General features: G+C 46.0%; 2 protein-coding genes across 2 annotated transcripts in view; both read left to right on the forward strand.

Annotated features, from left to right (window-relative positions):
* Positions 1-19,069, forward strand: part of LOC121549192 (papilin-like) — a 157,117-nt gene that overhangs the window by 17,597 nt on the left and 120,451 nt on the right. The gene's annotated exons all lie outside the window — the stretch shown is intronic.
* Positions 1,635-3,118, forward strand: LOC123482460 (zinc finger BED domain-containing protein 4-like). The gene is made up of 2 exons (XM_045210302.1): positions 1,635-2,230; positions 2,444-3,118. The coding sequence occupies exons 1-2, from the start codon at positions 1,845-1,847 to the stop codon at positions 3,108-3,110; spliced, it is 1,053 nt and encodes a 350-aa protein (XP_045066237.1). The 5' UTR covers positions 1,635-1,844; the 3' UTR covers positions 3,111-3,118.

A 19,069-nucleotide genomic window follows, 5' to 3' on the forward strand; every position in this document is an offset into this window, starting at 1 on the left:
AAAGAGCCCTCACTGCTGCTCGATCATCCTATTTTTCCAACTTAATTGAAGAGAATAGGAACAATCCAACATTTCTATTTGATACTGTCGCAAAGCTAACTAAAAAGCAGCATTCCCCAAGAGAAGATAACTTTCACTTCAGCAGGGATGAATTCATGAACTTCTTCGACGAAATGTCATTAGAAATCAAATTACGGACTCCTCTTTGAATCTGCGTATTTCTCCAAAGTTCAGCTGTCCTGAGTCTGCACAAAACTGCCAGGACCTAGGATCAATGGAGACACTCAAGTTTTTTAATGCTATATCTCTTGACACATTCATGAAAATAGTAATGGCCTCTAAACCTTCAAGCTGCATACTAGAACCTATTCCAACTAAACTACTGAAAGAGCTACTTCCTGTGCTTTGCCCTCCTATGTTGAACATAATAAATGGCTCCATATCCACTGGATATGTACCAAACTCACTAAAAGTGGCAGTAATAAAGCCTCTCTTGAAAAACCCAAACCTTGACACAGAAAATGTAAAAAACGATTGGCCTATATCGAATCTCCCGTTCTGCTATTTGTTTTTTAGAAAAAGCTGTTGTGCATCAACTCACTGCCTTCCTGAAGACAAAACAGTAATACGAAACGCTTCAGTCTGGTTTTAGACCCCATCATAGCACTGAGACTGCACTCGTGAATGTGTAAATTACCTTTTAATGGCGTCAGACCAAGGCTCTGCATCTGTCCTCGTGCTCCTAGACCTTAGTGTTGCTTTTGACACCATCGATCACCACATTCTTTTGGAAAGATTGGAAAGTTTAATTGGTCTACACAGACAAGTTCATTTTATTTTTTATTATTTTTTTTATTTTTTAGGGGGTAGATCAGCTTTAATATTGCAGATAGATTGTAATTTCCATCAATGTAATTGTCTGCATCACTTCCAATCCCCCATATGTTTGTTTTTTCTCGCATATATATATATATATATATATATATATATATATATATATATATATATATATATATTAGGCTGTCCAAAAATAGCGCGTTAACGACGTTAATTAGTTGTTTGCTGTTAATTACGTCAATTTTTTTAACGCATTTCACGCATGCGCAGTGTGACAAATTATTCAGGTCAGGAAAGTGGTTGGGAGCTAGAGGCGAGATGGAGCAAGGTGAGCAAAGTGGGCCTATTGACGGATTCAAATATAAAAAGAATGATGATGGTACAGTTAACAAGTACAAGGTTATTTGCAAGATTTGTAAGAAGGAGTTTCAATTTCACCGGAGCTGTTCAAGCTTGAAGTACCATGTCAACGCCAAACATGCGTTTGCTGGGCCGTCAGATTCAGCAAGTGGTTTGCGCCAGACCACGCTGAATGTTTGCAGGCAATTAACAAAATCAACCTCAGATAATTTGACCAACACAATAGCAAAATGGATTGCAAAAGATTGTAGACCCATTAGCATTGTAGAAGACTCAGGTTTCCTTGATGTTTTGCAAGTGGCGTCTCAAGACTCATTCTATAAGCCACCGTCAAGAGCCACAGTTATGAAGAAAATCCACGAGCTCTATGAAAACGAAAAGAAAAAAAGGAAAGAGGTCTTGGCTCAAGTAAATCATATCGCCCCTGACAGGGAGACCATTGGACATCAGTGAGTAACAACAATTACCTCGGAGTAACTGCACATTTAATCAGTGACACGTGGGAACTGAAGTCTTTTGCGCTGACTATATTAAAAACTGAGGAGCGTCATTTTGCGGAGGCTTGTAAAGAACAGTTCCTGTCTGTTGCACGTGAGTGGGACATCGAGGGCAAGACTACAACCATTGGGACTGACAGTGCACGCAACATGGTTGCCGCAATTCGACTTACACGCTATGAACACATGAACTGTGTCGCTCACATGGTGCAGAGAAGTGTCACAGTGAGTCTTGCTGACAGCGGCTTTGTAAATGCTTTGGCCAAGGCTCGCAAAGTTGTCGGTCATTTTAAGCACAGCCCAGCAAATGCTGCGGAGCTTCAAGCACAACAAGTCAGCCTGGGAAAGAAGCAAGAGCCATTGATCCAGGATGTTCCAACACGTTGGAATTCGACGCTGGAAATGGTCAAGCGCGTGAGCAGAAATAAAGAGGCTGTCATCGCAGCCCTGGACAATCAGGAGCACAAACTCGTTTTGCCGACCGCAGCAGAGTGGGATAAACTGCAGAGGCTGGAGACACTTCTAGAGCCATGCAGGTAAATCAGTCTGTAACTTATCAAATAACATCGCTTTGATTATTTTCTGGAATGAATTAAACCAAGTCAAATATCAATAACATGTATCTATGTAAAAAATAATGATGATGATGATAATAATAATAATAATAATAATAATAATAATAATATGTTGATAACCACTGTTCTAATAATACACTGTCTCTGTGTGCATGTGTGTGTTTGTGTGCGTAGGTATGTAACTGAGCTCCTGGGTGGAGAGGCCTATGTCTCCTGTTCTGTGGTACTACCTTCTCTCTGCCACTTGCGTCTCAAGATGGAAGCCTGTGATGAGGACCCTGCATATGTGGTGAGATTCAAGACCAAGTTCAAGGAGGACCTAGCATCCCGTCAAGAACAGCTCAACAATGCATGGCTCCAGATTGCTACAGTTTTGGATCCTCGTTTCAAAGACTTGAAATGCCTGCCCAAGACAGACAGGGAAGAGGTGTGGACCACACTTGAAGGGATGCTGCAACAAGAATCACCCAGAAGGTCTTCACAGACACATGATGATGGGCCACCCAGGAAGAAAATCAGCCTTCTGCAAATGGGCTCAGATTCAGATTCAGAATCAGAAGATGAAGAGGTCCAACCTGCCATACAGAGGTACAGAGCAGAGCCCACCATTAAATTGGAGGACTGCCCCTTGAGGTGGTGGGCATCTCATTCAGGAGCCCATGAGAAGCTGGCCTCACTAGCTCACAAATATCTAGCCACTCCTGCAACCACTGTTCCCTGTGAACGACTTTTCTCAGTTGCAGGTCACATTGTGAACAAGAAAAGGTCAGCTTTACTTTCAGAAAATGTGAACAAGTTAGTTTGCCTCAGCAACTGGCTGAAAGATGATGAAGCTCAGTAGATTTGAAAGGTGATGTTCAAACAAAAAGACCAGTTTCAGTGCAACATGTTATAGTAGTTAGCAACTGGATTTTTGAGCAACTGGATTAAAGAATGGAGGAAAAGGTAAAAGATTGTTCTTTGGTTTGATTTAAAAGTTTTATTGAAAATGTTTTTTTCCACAGATGACTCAAATTGTGCAAAAATGTGGTAGGTCACTGTTATGATTTGACTACATTTATTGCTTTCTGTTCAATTGAATACTGTAAATTGTACATCCTGGTTAAGAGGAATGCCAAAGAGGAAGTGATGGAACATTACAAAGACAAATATTATGGTGTGTAGTATGTTTCAGCTTGTTTTAAAACACCATTATTTGGCTGTGTTAATAAACAGACATAATATGAAAATTATGTATCTGTGTCCTGTTATTTATCTTTTGGTATGCATTTCAGAAAAAAAATTGTTAGGATTCAGGTGTAATTGCAAATAGTGATTAATCATGATTAATCCACTGAAAATTCTGATTAATTTGATTAAAATTTTTAATCATTTGACAGCCCTATTTAGAACACCTACTCATTCAAAGGTTTGTCTTTATTTTTACTATTTTCTACATTGTAGAATAATAGTGAAGACATCAAAACTATGAAATAACACATATGGAATCATGTAGTAACCCAAAAAGTGTTAAACAAATCAAAATATATTTTATATTTGAGATTCTTCAAATAGCCACCCTTTGCCTTGATGACAGCTTTGCACACGCTTGGCATTCTCTTAACCAGCTTCACCTGGAATGCTTTTCCAACAGTCTTGAAGGAGTTCCCACATATGCTGAGCACTTGTTGGCTGCTTTTCCATCACTCTGCGGTCCAACTCATCCCAAACCATCTCAATTTTACAAAATGTAGCAAGAACACCAACGCCATTGTTCAACACCATGGTCCCCTCCAAGCTCATCACCAAGCTCGGGACCCTGGGACTGAATACCTCCCTCTGCAACTGGATCCTGGACTTTCTGACGGGCTGCCTCCAGGTTGTGAGGGTAGGTAACAACATCTGCCACGCTGACCCTCAACACAGGGGCCCCTCAGGGGTGTGTACCTTTCCCCCTCCTGTACTCCCTGTTCATCCATGACTGTGTGGCCATGCACGACTCCAACTTCATCATCAAGTTTGCTGACGACACGACGGTGGAAGGCCTGATCACCGACGACGATTAGACAGCCTACAAGGAGGAGGTCAGAGACCTGGCAGTGTGGTGCCAGGACAACAACCTATCCCTCAATATCAGCAAGACAAAGGAGCTGATCATGCACTACAGGAAACAGAGGGGTGAGCATGCCCCCATCGACAGGGCAGTAGTGGAGTGGGTCGAGAGCTTCAAGTTCCTTGTGTCCACATCACTAAGGACTTAACATGGTCCTCTCACCCCAGCAGTCATGAAGAAGGCACGACAGCGCCTCTTCCCCCTCAGGAGGTTGAAAAGATTTGGAATGGCCCCTCAGATCCTCAAAAAGTTATACAGCTGCACCATTGAGAGCATCTTGACTGGCGGCATCACCACTTGGTATTGCAACTGCACCACCCTCGATCGCAAGGCGCTACAGGGGGTGGTGCGGATGGCCCAGTACATCACTGGGGCTGAGCTCCCTACCACCAGGCGGTGTCAGAGAAAGGCATGGAAAATTGTCAAAAACCCCAGAGACCCAATCCATAGACTGTTCACTCTGCTACCGCACGGCAAGCGATACTGGAGAGCCAAGTCTGGGACTAAAAGGCACCTGAACAGATTCTACCCCCAAGCCATAAGACTGCTGAACAGTTAATGAATTGGCTACCGGACTATTGCATTGACCCTTTTTTGTTCTGACTCTCGTACACTGACTCTATGCACACTCACAGAACTCTACCAACACACTCACACGTACTTACACTGACAATCCAACACACACACACACAACATACGCTCACACGCTCACACACACACACACACACACACACACACACACACACACACACACTTTCACACTCTGTGATGGGTGATTTGAAGGAGTCAGGCACAGGAGGGCAAATCACAGAATAAAAGGTATATTACGAACACAGTAGTACGCAGCAATGTGTCAAACACTTCAGTGCGGAAAACAGGCGCACTGGAAAACAACGAAGCACACGGTTGAAAATAACCCGGCGATACAAAATAACAAAGAGCTCCACCGAGCTAATAGAATCTCCACAATAAACAATCACACACAAAGACAAGGGGGTAGAGGGAACACTTACAGTGGCTTGCGAAAGTATTCACCCCCCTTGGCATTTTTCCTATTTTGTTGCCTTACAACCCCCCCACCCCCCCTTTTTACTGGCCACTCTTCCATAAGCCCAGCTCTGTGGAGTGTACGGCTTAAAGTGGTCCTATGTACAGATACTCCAATCTCTGCTGTGTAGCTTTGCAGCTCCTTCAGGGTTATCTTTGGTCTCTTTGTTGCCTCTCTGATTAATGCCCTCCTTGCCTGGTCCGTGAGTTTTGTTGGGCGGCCCTCTCTTGGCAGGTTTGTTGTGGTGCCATATTCTTTCCATTTTTTTATAATGGATTTAATGGTGCTCTGTGGGATGTTGAAAGTTTCTGATATTTTTTTATAACCCAACCCTGATCTGTACTTCTCCACAACTTTGTCCCTGACCTGTTTGGAGAGCTCCTTGGTCTTCGTGGTGCCGCTAGCATGGTGGTGCCCCTTGCTTAGTGGTGTTGCAGACTGGGGCCTTTCAGAACAGGTGTATATATACTGATATCATGTGACAGATCAAGTGACACTTAGATTGCACACAGGTGGACTTTATTTAACAAATTATGTGACTTCTGAAGGTAATTGGTTGCACCAGATCTTATTTAGGGGCTTCATAGCAAAGGCTTCATAGCAAAGCTGAATACATACAGTTGTGGTCAAAAGTTTTGAGAATTACAAAATTATTAATTTCACAAAGTCTGCTGCCTCAGTTTTTATGATGGCAATTTGCATATGCTCCAGAATGTTATGAAGAGTGATTAGATTAACTGCAAAGTCCCCCAAAAAACATTTCCACAGCATTTCAGCCCTGTCACAAAAGGACCAGCTGACATCATGTCAGTGATTATCTCGTTAACACAGGTGAGAGTGTTGACGAGGACAAGGCTGGAGATCACTCTGTCATGCTGATTGAGTTAGAATAACAAAATGGAAGTTTTAAAAGGAGGGTGGTGCTTGAAACCATTGTTCTTCCTCTGTTAACCATGGTTACCTGCAAGGAAACACATGCCGTCATCATTGCTTTGCACAAAAAGGGCTTCACAGGCAATGATATTGCTGCTAGTAAGATTGCACCTAAATCAACCATTTATCGGATCATCAAGAACTTCAAGGAGAGAGGTTCAATTGTTGTAAAGAAGGCTTCAGGGCTCCCAAGAAAGTCCAACAAGCGCCAGGACCGTCTCCTAAAGTTGATTCAGCTGCGGGATCAGGGCACCACCAGTGCAGAGCTTGCTCAGGAATGGCAGCAGGCGGGTGTGAGTGCATCAGCACGCACAGTGAGGCAAAGACTTTTGGAGGATGACCTGGTGTTAAGAAGGCCAGCGAGGAAGCCACTTCTCTCCAGGAAAAACATCAGGGACAGACTGATATTGTGCAAAAGGTACAGGGATTGGACTGCTGAGGACTGGGGTAAAGTCATTTTCTCTGATGAATCCCCTTTCCGATTGTTTGGGGCATCCGGAAAAAAGCTTGTCCGGAGAAGACAAGGTGAGCGCTACCATCAGTCCTGTGTCATGCCAACAGTAAAGCATCCTGAGACCATTCATGTGTGGGGTTGCTTCTCAGCCAAGGGAGTGGGCTCACTCACAATTTTGCCTAAGAACACAGCCATGAATAAAGAATTGTACCAACACATCCTCCGAGAGCAACTTCTCCCAACCATCCAAGAACAGTTTGGTGACGAACAATGCCTTTTCCAGCATGATGGAGCACCTTGTCATAAGGCAAAAGTGATTACTAAGTGGCTCGGGGAACAGAACATTGAAATATTGGGTCCATGGCCAGGAAACTCCCCAGACCTTAATCCCATTGAGAACTTGTGGTCAATCCTCAAGAGGCGGGTAGACAAACAAAAACCCACAAATTCTAACAAACTCCAAGCATTGATTGGGCTGCCACCAGTCAGGATGTGGCGCAGATTCCGGGTCGAGAGCCAGACCCGATCACCCGGTACAAAGACCGGTGCCTCACTACGGTGTCGGTCAGCGTTAGCCTTCTGGCAACGCATGGCGTGTTGGAGGTGGACGTGAGCAGCGTTCTACGTCTCCACCGCTCGCCGAAACCAGTCATCCACTGCAGGAGCCTCGGTCTGGCTCTGATGCCACGGTGCTAGAATTGGCTGATAACCTAAAACACATTGAAATGGCGTTAGGTTAGTGGAGGAGTGGCAGAGAGAGCTGTGGGCAAATTCGGCCCATGGCAAGAACACCGACCACTCCCCCAGCCAGTCCTGGCAGTAGGACCGTAGGATCCTACCCCCATCCTGATTCACCCGTTCCACCTGCCCATTAGACTCAGGGTAAAAACCAGAGGTTAGGCTGACTGAGACCCCCAGACGTTCCATGAACACCTTCCAGACCCTGGATGTGAACTGGGGACACCGGTCAGACACTATGTCCTCTGGCACCCCGTAGTGCCAGAAGACATGTGTAAACAGGGCCTCTGCAGTCTGCTGGGCCGTGGGTAGACCGGGCAGAGGAAGGAGGCAGCAGGCTTTGGAAAAGCGGTCAACAATGACCAGGATGGTGGTGTTACCTTGAGAGAGGGGAAGATCAGTAAGGAAGTCAATACACAAGTGGGACCATGGCCGTTGTGGAACTGGTAAGAGCTGTATCTTACCCGCTGGGAGGTGCCTAGGTCCCTTACTCGGGCGCACACCGAGCAGGAGGAGACATACACGCTCACGTCCTTAGCAAAGGTAGGCCACCAGTACTTTCCGGTCAGGCAGCGCATTGTACGACCGATACCTGGGTGACCGGAGGAGGGGGACGTGTGTGCCCAATAGGTCAGACGGTCACGGACAAGAGAAGGCATGTACTGCAGCACAGCTGGACACTAAGGTGGAGATGGCTCTGTGCATAACGCCCGCTCTATGTCCGCGTTCATCGCCCATACTACCGGCGCCACAATGCAGGAGGCCGGGAGTATGAGGTTGTTGTCTGTGCGCCTCTCCTCTGTGTTGTATAGCTGTGACAGTGCGTCTGCCTTCACGTTCTTCGTACCCGGGATGTAAGATAGTGTAAAATCAAACCGGTTGAAGAATAGAGCCTGGGAAGGGTTCAGCCTCCTCGCTGCCTGGATGTACTCCAGGTTACGGTGGTCTGTCCAGACGAGGAAAGGGTGTTTTGCCCCCTCGAGCCAGTGCCTCCACACGGTCAGGGCTCGGACAACAGCCAACAGCTCCCGATCACCAACGTCGTAGTTCTGCTCTGCCGGGCTGAGCAGAACGGAGCTTGGGTGGCGTGCCCGAGCGTTGAGATAGGACAGCGCCTATCCCTACCTCGGACGCATCCACCTCCACTATGAACGGTAGTGATAGATCGGGATGGGCCAGTACCGGGGACGAGGGGAACAGAACCCTCAGGTTACTGAAGGCCCTGTCAGCCTCAGTAGACCAGCGGAGCCAGGATGTTCCACCCTTCAACAGAGATGTGATGGGAGCTGCCACATTGCCAAAGCCCAGGATAAACCTCCGATAGTAGTTGGCAAAGCCAATAAAGCGCTGCCCCTCCATAACTGTGGTTGGAGTCGGCCAATTACGCACTGCTGAAATGCGATCTCCCTCCATCTCCACACCTGAGGTGGTAATGCGGTATCCGAGGAAGGAGACGGATTGTTGGAAAAACAGACACTTTTCTGCCTTGGCATAAAGGTCATGTTCCAAAAGTTGGCCCAGCACTCTGCGAACCAGGGACACATGCTCGGTGCGCACAGCGGAATACACCAAAATGTAATCGATGTAGACCACTACACCGCGACCAAGCATGTCCAAAACACCTCGTTCACAAAGGACTGGAAGACGGATGGACCATTAATCAAACTGTACGGAATCACCAGGAATTCGTAATGCCATGTGGTTGTGCTGAATGCTGTCTTCCACTTGTCCCGCTCTCGGACACGCACCAGGTTATACACACTCCGGAGATCTAATTTTGTTAAGAAGCGCTCCCCATGCATTGACTCGATCACAGATGGAATGAGGGGTAGAGGATAACTACAGTGAGGGAAAAAAGTATTTGATCCCCTGCTGATTTTGTACGTTTGCCCACTGACAAAGACATGATCAGTCTATAATTTTAATGGTAGGTTTAATTGAACAGTGAGAGACAGAATAACAACAGCAAAATCCAGAAAAACACATGTCAAAAATGTTATAAATTGATTTTCATTTTAATGAGGGAAATAAGTATTTGACCCCTCTGCAAAACATGACTTAGTACTTGGTGGCAAAACCCTTGTTGGCAATCACAGAGGTCAGACGTTTCTTGTCGTTGGCCACAAGGTTTGCACACATCTCAGGAGGGATTTTGTTCCACTCCTCTTTGCAGATCTTCTCCAAGTCATTAAGGTTTCGAGGATGACATTTGGCAACTCGAACCTTCAGCTCCCTCCACAGATTTTCTATGGGAATAAGGTCTGGAGACTGGCTAGGCCACTCCAGGACCTTAATGTGCTTCTTCTTGAGCCACTCCTTTGTTGCCTTGGCCGTGTGTTTTGGGTCATTGTCATTCTGGAATACCCATCCACGACCCATTTTCAATGCCCTGGCTGAGGGAAGGAGGTTCTCACCCAAGATTTGACGGTACATGGCCCCGTCCATCGTCCCTTTGATGCTGTGAAGTTGTCCTGTCCCCTTCGCAGAAAAACACCTCCAAAGCATGTTTCCACCTCCATGTTTGACGGTGGGGATGGTGTTCTTGGGGTCATAGGCAGCATTCCTCCTCCTTCAAACACGGCGAGTTGAGTTGATGCCAAAGAGCTCCAATTTGGTCTCATCTGACCACAACACTTTCACCCAGTTCTCCTCTGAATCATTCAGATGTTCATTGGCAAACTTCAGACGGCCCTGTATATGTGCTTTCTTGAGCAGGGGGACCTTGCGGACGCTGCAGGATTTCAGTCCTTCACGGCGTAGTGTGTTACCAATTGTTTTCTTGGTGACTATGGTCCCAGCTGCCTTGAGATCATTGACAAGATCCTCCCGTGTAGTTCTGGGCTGATTCCTCACCGTTCTCATGATCATTGCAATTCCACGAGGTGAGATCTTGCATGGAGCCCCAGGCCGAGGGAGATTGACAGTTCTTTTGTGTTTCTTCCATTTGCGAATAATTGCACCTTCTCACCAAGCTGCTTGGCAATGGTCTTGTAGCCCATTCCAGCCTTGTGTAGGTCTACAAATCTTGTCCCTGACATCCTTGGAGAGCTCTTTGGTCTTGGCCATGGTGGAGAGTTTGGATTCTGATTGATTGATTGATTGCTTCTGTGGACAGGTGTCTTTTATACAGGTAACAAACTGAGATTAGGAGCACTCCCTTTAAGAGTGTGCTCGTAATCTCAGCTCGTTACCTGTTTAAAAGTCTTTCTGATTGAGAGGGGGTCAAATACCTATTTCCCTCATTAAAATGCAAATCAATTTATAACATTTTTGACATGCGTTTCTCTGGATTTTGTTGTTGTTATTCTGTCTCTCACTGTTCAAATAAACCTACCATTAAAATTATAGACGGATCATGTCTTTGTCAGTGGGCAAACGTACAAAATCAGCAGGGGATCAAATACTTTTTTCACTCACTGTATAACGTATTGTCCCCTTGTTCAGCGATCGATAATCAATGCAAGGACGCAGACCTCCGTGTTTCTTCTTCACCAAAAAGAAGCGAAGTGGAGGGACGTATGAACCCCTGGTGCAGGGACTCGGAGACGTATGTCTCCATCGCCTCCGTTTCAGCCTGTGACAGGGGATCCACATGACTCCTGGGAGGCAGAGCGCCTACCCGGAGGTTTATCGCACAATCCCCCAACCGATGAGGTGGTAATTTGGTCGCCTGCCTTTTGGAAAACGCGGGCACCAAATCGAGGTATTCGGGGGGGGAATGCGCACGGTGGAGGTAGTGTCTGGACCTTCCACCGTGGTTGCACCAATGGAAACACCTAGACACATACCCTGTAATTCTCGCAACCACCCCATCAGAACCCTCTGCGGCCATGAAAAGGTGGGGTTGTGTAGTGCTAACCAGGGAAGACCTAACACAACAGGGAAATCAGGAGACTCAATAATAAAAAAAAGTGACTTGGTCTCGATGAGTCTTGTGCGTAACCATAGTGACTGGTGCTGTAACTTCCATAACGAACCCAGACCCTAATGGTCGACTGTCAAGTGCTCTGATGGGGAGTGGAATGGATAGGGGAACCAATGTAATGCCTAGACTACGTGCAAATAACCTGTCCATAAAGTTCCCAACTGCACCTGAATCGACCAGCACTGGGGAACTACTGTGTAATCAGGAAAGTGGAAGTGTAGGGTACAGTGCGCAGCAGAGGGCTCTGAACGAGTGTGGGTGTTCGATACCTGGGATGACGCAAGAGTGCCCTGCCTGCCTTCTCCAGAGCCAAAAGAACGCCGAAGACAGCGTGCAGGAGAATGACCTCTCGCGCCACCAGAGTGACACTGGCGCTGTTGTCCTCCGTTGTCCTGGATTGCTGCTCCACCCAGCTCCATCATCACGTGATCCGGGTTGGGGGGGGGGGTGTCAGGCCCCTTCCAGTACGTCATCTAGTTGCCAGCAGGTTGTCCAACCGGATGGCTATGTCCACCAGTTGATTGAAGGATAGCTAGCTCCCTTTGGACGTCCTCCCGTAGATGGCACCGGAAGTGGTCGATGAGGGCCCGCTTGTTCCACCAGGACCCAGCCGCTAGAGTCCGAAACTCCAGGGCGAAGTCCTGCGTGGTCCTCGTCCCCTGCCTTAGGTGGACCAGCCGCTCGCCCACCTCTCTATCTTCGGGCGGATGGTCGAAGACAGCCCGGAAGAGGCGAGCAAACTCCCTGTAGTTGTCCAACGCGGCTCCTCCTTCACTCCAAACTGCGTTGGCCCACTCCAGGGCTTTCCCCGAGAGACAGGAGACGAGGGCGGACACCTTCTCACGCTCCGATGGAGCCGGGTTGATGGTTGTGAAGTAGAGGTACAGCTGCAGGAGGAATCCCTGGCAGCGGGCAGCTGTCCCGTCTTACTCCCTTGGTCTGGATTGTTGACTCCCTCTGGGTGCTGGTGTCTGGGTGGCTGGATCCGGTCGCTCAGCTGGTCTCGAAGAATCAGGTCCTCTCCTCTCCAGGCGTTGGACGAACTGGAGAACCTGATCCATCGCTTCTCCCAAGCTGGCTAGCATATCAGAATGCTCTCGGACCCGTGCCACGACTCCTGGCATGTTCGCTTCTCCTGCTGACTCCATGTTGGGTGTGTGATTCTGTGATGGGTAATTTGAAGGAGTCAGGCGCAGGAGGGCAAATCACAGAGTAAAAGGTTTATTCTGAACACAGTAGTACGCAGCAATGCGTCAACAACTTCAGTGCGGAAAACAGGTGCACTGGAAAACAAAGAAGCACACGGGTGTAAATAACCCGGCGATACAAAATAACAAAGAGCTCCACCGAGCTAATAGAATCTCCACAATCAACAATCACACACAAAGACAAGGGGGCAGAGGGAACACTTATACAAGTACTGATGCGGGGATATTAACCAGATGTGTGTAATAAACAAGACAAAACAAATGGAATGATGAGATGAGGAGCGGCAGTGGCTAGAAGGCCGGTGATGACGAACGCCAAAGCCTGCCCGAACAAGGAGAGGAGGCAGCCTCGGAGGAAGTCGTGACACACCCTCCACATACACTGCTGCTACCCCGTTTATTATATATCCTGATTGCCTAGTTAGTCACTTTTACCCCTACCTACGTGCACATACAGTTGAAGTCGGCGGTTTACATACATTTAGGTTGGAGTCATTAAAACTCGTTTTTCAACCACTCCATAAATGTCTTGTTAACAAACTATAGTTTTGGCAAGTCGTGTAGGACATCTACTTTGTGCATGACACAAGTAATTTTCCCAACAACTGTTTACAGACAGATCATTTCACTTATAATTCATTGTATCACAATTCCAGTGGGTCAGAAGTTTACATACACCATGTTGACTGTGCCTTTAAACAGCTTCGAAAATTCCAGAAAATTATGTCATGGCTTTAGAAGCTTCTGATAGGCTAATTGAAATCATTTGAGTTAATTGGAGGTGTACCTGTGGATTTATTTCAAGGCCTACCTTCAAACTCAGTGCCTCTTTGCTTGACATCATGGGAAAATCAAAAGAAATCAGCCAAGACTTCAGAAAAAATATTGTAGACCTCCACAAGTCTGGTTCATCCTTGGGAGCAATTTCCAAATGCCTGAAGGTAACACGTTCATCTGTACAAACAATAGTACGCAAGTATAAAAACCATCGGACCACGCAGCAGTCATCCCGCTCAGGAAGGAGACGCGTGCAAAAAGTGCAAATCAATCCCAGAACAACAGCAATGGACCTTGTGAAGATGCTGGAGGAAACAGGTACAAAGTAAAAGGGCCAGACTACGGTTTGCAACTACACATGTGGATAAAGATCATACTTTTTGGAGAACTGTCCTCTGGTCTGATGAAAATTATGTGGATATATTGAAGCAACATCTCAAGACATCAGTCAGGACATTAAAGCTTGGTCGCAAATGGGTCTTCCAAATGGACAATGACCCCAAGCATACTTCCAAAGTTGTGGCAAATTGGCTGAAGGACAACAAAGTCAAGGTATTGGAGTGGCCATCACAATGCCCTGACCTCAATCCTATAGAAAATTTGTGGGCAGAACGGAAAAAGCATGTGCGAGCAAGGAGGCCTACAAACCTGACTCCGTTACACCAGCTCTGTCAGGAGGAATGGGCCAAAATTCACCCAACTTATTGTGGGAAGCTTGTGGAAGGCTTCCCGAAACGTTTGACCCAAATTAAACAATTTAAAGGCAATGCTACTAAATACTAATTGAGTGTATGTAAACTTCTGACCCACTGGGAATGTGATGAAAGAAATAAAAAGCTGAAATAAATCACTCTCTACTATTAATCTGACATTTCACATTCTTAACATAAAGTAGTGATCCTAACTGACCTAAGACAGGGAAGTTTTACTTGGATTAAGTGTCAGGAATTGTGAAAAACTGAGTTTAAATGTATTTGGCTAAGGTTTATGTATACTTCCGACTTCAACTGTATTACCTCAACTACCTCGTACCCCTGCACATTGACACGGTACCGGTACTCCTTGTATATAGCCTCGTAATTGTTATTTTTTTTTGGGGGGCGGTTGCAAAAAAAAATAAAAACGTTTTAACTCAGCATTGTTGGGAAAGGGCTTGTAAGCATTTCACGGTAAAGTCTACACCTGTTGTATTCGGCATATGTAACAAATAAAATGTGATTTTACTTTGACTTGATCATATTGTTCATGCACACTCATTCACACGCTCACTCACTAAGTTGCCACTAAGTTCTCTGAGCACAGTGTAGATGTCCAGCTGACTGGTGGATTGGGAGCCGGTTGTGCCTGCCGCTTCACCGAGACTCTCCATCAGCTCTTCATTCATCCAGTTCTCTCCTCCTTTGTCATCAAAGGGTTGAGAGAGCTCATTTGTGAGGTCTCCCTCACTACTCCTCTCAATTTGCACCCCAGATAGACAGCAGCAAAGCAATAAAAGCAGAACATAAACGGCCTCCATCCCTTAGCTTAATAATGCAACAAATGAAGATGTTTCTAGCTAGTCATTCCTGACGGCTATTTGTACACATGCCTCGTAAAAGATTAACATTGCTTCCACAGAAAAGGAGTATACCAAACTGTGCTGCCATCTTGTTAGAAGGTAACAGATTATTTTACTATAGTGATTAAGAGTGACTTTCATTGTGTTCCATGCTGTTTAGCGCCCCCTATTGGAGCTTTCTGGTACTTAGAATATGTACGAAAACCCGGAAGTAAAGTAGTGATTATGCACGCAGACAAGCAGCTAGAAACAACGTTACTGTACAGTTCTTTCAGTGTAACTATTTCTTGTTACGCTTCAGCCTCGGAAAATATTTGTTTGTAAGTTCAATTCAAGCATATTGCAAGTGATGATAATATTGTTATTGTTATTGACAGAATTGCTTACTTATCAATGTTAGTTGGTTACATTTACTCACGCAAATTGCATTGACTTTCATGGATGCCGTTAGCTGTATTAGTTTGCTCGTGCGTCATGTAAAAGAAGTGTAAAACATACTATAGTTTGTTACTGTTTCTAGTGTAATATGCTTTGTTATTGTACAGAGGTGTTTGTACATTATTAGAGTAATGAAAGGAGTTGGCTAGTTGTTACTCATAGAGTAATTATCTATTTGGTTTGTCGTCATGCCAGATACATGGTAACTTGGCACTTGTTTTGTATTTATGCAACTTCAACTTGAAATGTATAATGTACAGCTACAGTATGTCAATGTGAATTGAATACTAAAGTATATTCTTTTCTGTATTTGCAGTTTCACAACATAAACGTTTTCAATACATTCGTTCAAGAAAAGTCACGCCTTGGAAGTTTTATTGAAGACTCAGTTGTTAGCTATCTGTCTAGTTTTGCACGGGAACGCAATTCCAGGGCAGAATAGTGAAAAAACATCATCACGGCGGGCTCAAGCACAAGAATAATCGCACGTGGTGGTTATGATTCTACGTTCATTAGCCAACAAAGCCTCTGATCCTAGGGATGACCAGCAGTCTACGATGCAGCAACCAGAGGCAGGTGTTCGACAGAAAGAGGAAGAGGAGCGAGTAAGAGAGATGGAGGAGCCTCTTCAGCACATTGAGACCAAGTCTCAGTCTACAAGATCAAGGTCATCAAAACAGTCAAGCAGATCCTCAACGGCGAGTTGTGCAGCCATCAAAGCACGTGCCAAGGCAGACGCAGCGCGTGCTCGAGTCTCCTATGCTGAAAAGGAAGCTTCTATGATGAAACAAAAAGCGGAACTGGATGCAAGTTTATATGTTCTCCAAGTTGAGAGAACAGCTGCTGCTGCGTTGGCTGAAGCTGTAGCCTTTGAAGAAGCTGTAGAGTCTGAACGCAGAGAGCTCCACAGAGAACTCAACACAGGGACACAGCCCTTAAGTCCAGTCCAACGTACTTGTGAGTATGTGCAACAACATGCTAGGCCCTACTTTGCTGAAATGCCATTTGAAGTAGAGACACAAGAGCTTAGTGTTGACCCAGCTACAGGCCACAATCCAGAAAGTAGCAAACAACGGAGCATGAGCAGAGACTCTCCGTACAAAAGAAATGAAAAGCAGCATGGTGGAAAGGGAAAACAGACCCACTTCCAGTCACCGACACAAAGCTTCCCTGAGTCACAAGTGGCACCAGAACTCACCAAGTACCTCCTGCGCCGTGAGATGGTGAGTTCCGGACTCCTGAAGTTTGATGATCGTCCTGAAAATTATTGGGCATGGAAAGCATATTTTCTCAATGCGACCAGAGACTTGAATCTATCAGCCAGGGAAGAGTTAGATCTAATTACCAAGTGGCTAGGGGCAGAGTCGTCTGAGCAAGCAAAGAGAATTAGATCTGTCTACATTCTCAATGCAACAGCAGGGCTTAACATGGTCTGGCAACGACTAGAAGAGTGCTATGGTACTCCCGAAGTGATCGAGAATGCACTGTTGAAGAAAATTGATGAATTTCCAAAACTGTCTAACAAAGACAATCACAAACTAAGAGAACTGGGTGACATTCTTCTCGAACTGGAGTGTGCTAAAGAAGAAGGGTACCTTCCAGGCCTCGCTTATCTGGACACATCTCGTGGGGTAAACCCTATAGTAGAGAAACTTCCATTCAGTTTACAAGAGAAATGGATAGCACAGGGATCCAAATACAAGGGGGACTATCGGGTAGCATTCCCACCATTCTCGTTTTTCTCGAGATTCATCAGGAACCAGGCGAAAATTAGAAACGACCCCAGCTTCACCCTCTACACCTCAACTACCCAGGTGTCTGTGAAAAGTGAGAAACCTGTCAGGTACAGCAGCAAGACACCTGTGACTGTACACAAAACAGATGTGTCATCTGAGCCCTCAGACCACCAAACCAAACCCAGTAAGACAAAGGTTGAAAGCCCTGACCATCACTGTCCAATACATAACAAGCCTCATCCTCTTAAAAAGTGTCGCGGTTTTAGATACAAAACTCTAGATGAGCGCAAATCATATCTCAAAGAGAATGGCATTTGTTTCCGATGTTGTGGGTCAACTCAGCACAGAGCTAAAGACTGTAAGGTGTCAATCAAGTGCTCCGAGTGTGACAGCGACAGACATCTTGCTGCTCTGCATCCAGGTCCAGCTCCTTCAACGATAGACACCGCTACAGCAGAGAAAGAGCATGGCGGGGAGCAAGGTGAAGATGCTCTTCTATCAGTCACCTCAAAGTGTACCGAGATCTGTGGTGAGGCAGCCAATCCAAGATCATGTTCAAAAATATGCCTAGTCAAAGCTTATCCAGCTGGGAAAAGAGAGAAAGCTGTCAAAATGTATGCAGTGCTTGATGAACAGAGCAACAAATCTCTGGCCAAGACAGAGTTTTTCAATCTCTTCAACATCAATGACAACTCTGCTCCATACACCATGAAGACCTGTTCTGGGGTAACAGAGACTTCAGGCAGGAGAGCCGTCAACTTCATGGTGGAGTCTATAGACGGACACAAGCAGCTCACTCTCCCTACTCTGATAGAGTGTGACATGATGCCAGACGATAGAATGGAGATTCCCTCCCCAGACATTGCGCATCATCATCCCCATCTGCAACCAGTGGCGGACAAAATTCCAGCTGTGGACCCAGACGCTCCCATCCTCCTGCTCTTAGGACGAGACATCTTAAGGGTACACAAGGTACGAGAACAAATCAATGGGCCCCACGACACTCCTTATGCACAGCGACTCGACCTCGGGTGGGTCATCGTGGGTGAAGTTTGTCTGGGAACGGCTCACCCGACCAGCCAGTGTTAACGTGTTCAGGACAAACATACTTCAAAATGGTCGCACGTCCTATCTGAGCCCTTGCCCTGACATCATCCAGGTGAAAGAGAACTACAACAGCGTAGCTCAGCAACACATTTCTCTCTCTACAGGGCACTCGAGAGATCCAAGCACAACTGTGAACACAGACAGCCTGGGATGTTCCGTGTTCAACAAAACACAAGACGATGATAAACCAGCACCATCTGTGGAAGACAAAGCTTTCTTGGACATTATGGACAAACAGGTTTTCCAGGATGATGGAAACAACTGGGTGGCTCCACTACCCTTTCGCCCCACTAGACGTCGTCTTCCTAATAACAGGGAGCAGGCCATGAAGCGTCTCACATCACTTCGTAGGACTTTAGACAAAAAGCCTGACATGAAACTTCAATTTATTGACTTCATGCAAAAGATGCTGGATAACGACCAAGCTGAACATTCTCCGACACTAGAGGGAGACAAAGAACGCTGGTATCTGCCAATATTTGGTGTTTACCATCCACAAAAGCCTGAACAAATAAGAGTGGTGTTTGACTCCAGCGCTGAGTGTCAAGGCGTGTCACTGAACGACGTCCTGCTCAGGGGTCCAGACTTAAACAACACACTCTTGGGCGTCTTAATGCGCTTCCGCAAGGATGGCATTGCACTAACGACAGATGTGCAACAAATGTTTTACTGTTTTGGTGTACGTGAGGATCACAGAGATTACTTAAGGTTTCTCTGGTATGAAGACAACAACCCAGATAGAAACATAACTGAGTACAGGATGAAAGTCCATGTATTTGGGAACAG

Source organism: Coregonus clupeaformis, chromosome 33 (assembly GCF_020615455.1).
Source record: "Coregonus clupeaformis isolate EN_2021a chromosome 33, ASM2061545v1, whole genome shotgun sequence".
Taxonomy (NCBI): Eukaryota; Metazoa; Chordata; class Actinopteri; order Salmoniformes; family Salmonidae; genus Coregonus; species Coregonus clupeaformis.

Excerpts from the sequence above, each read along its gene's own strand:
- LOC123482460 (XM_045210302.1), top strand. The coding sequence starts at position 1,845 with ATGGTTGCCGCAATTCGACTTACACGCTATGAACACATGAACTGTGTC. Across the intron at positions 2,231-2,443 it reads ACACTTCTAGAGCCATGCAG|GTATGTAACTGAGCTCCTGG; the intron begins GTAAATCAGTCT and ends TTGTGTGCGTAG.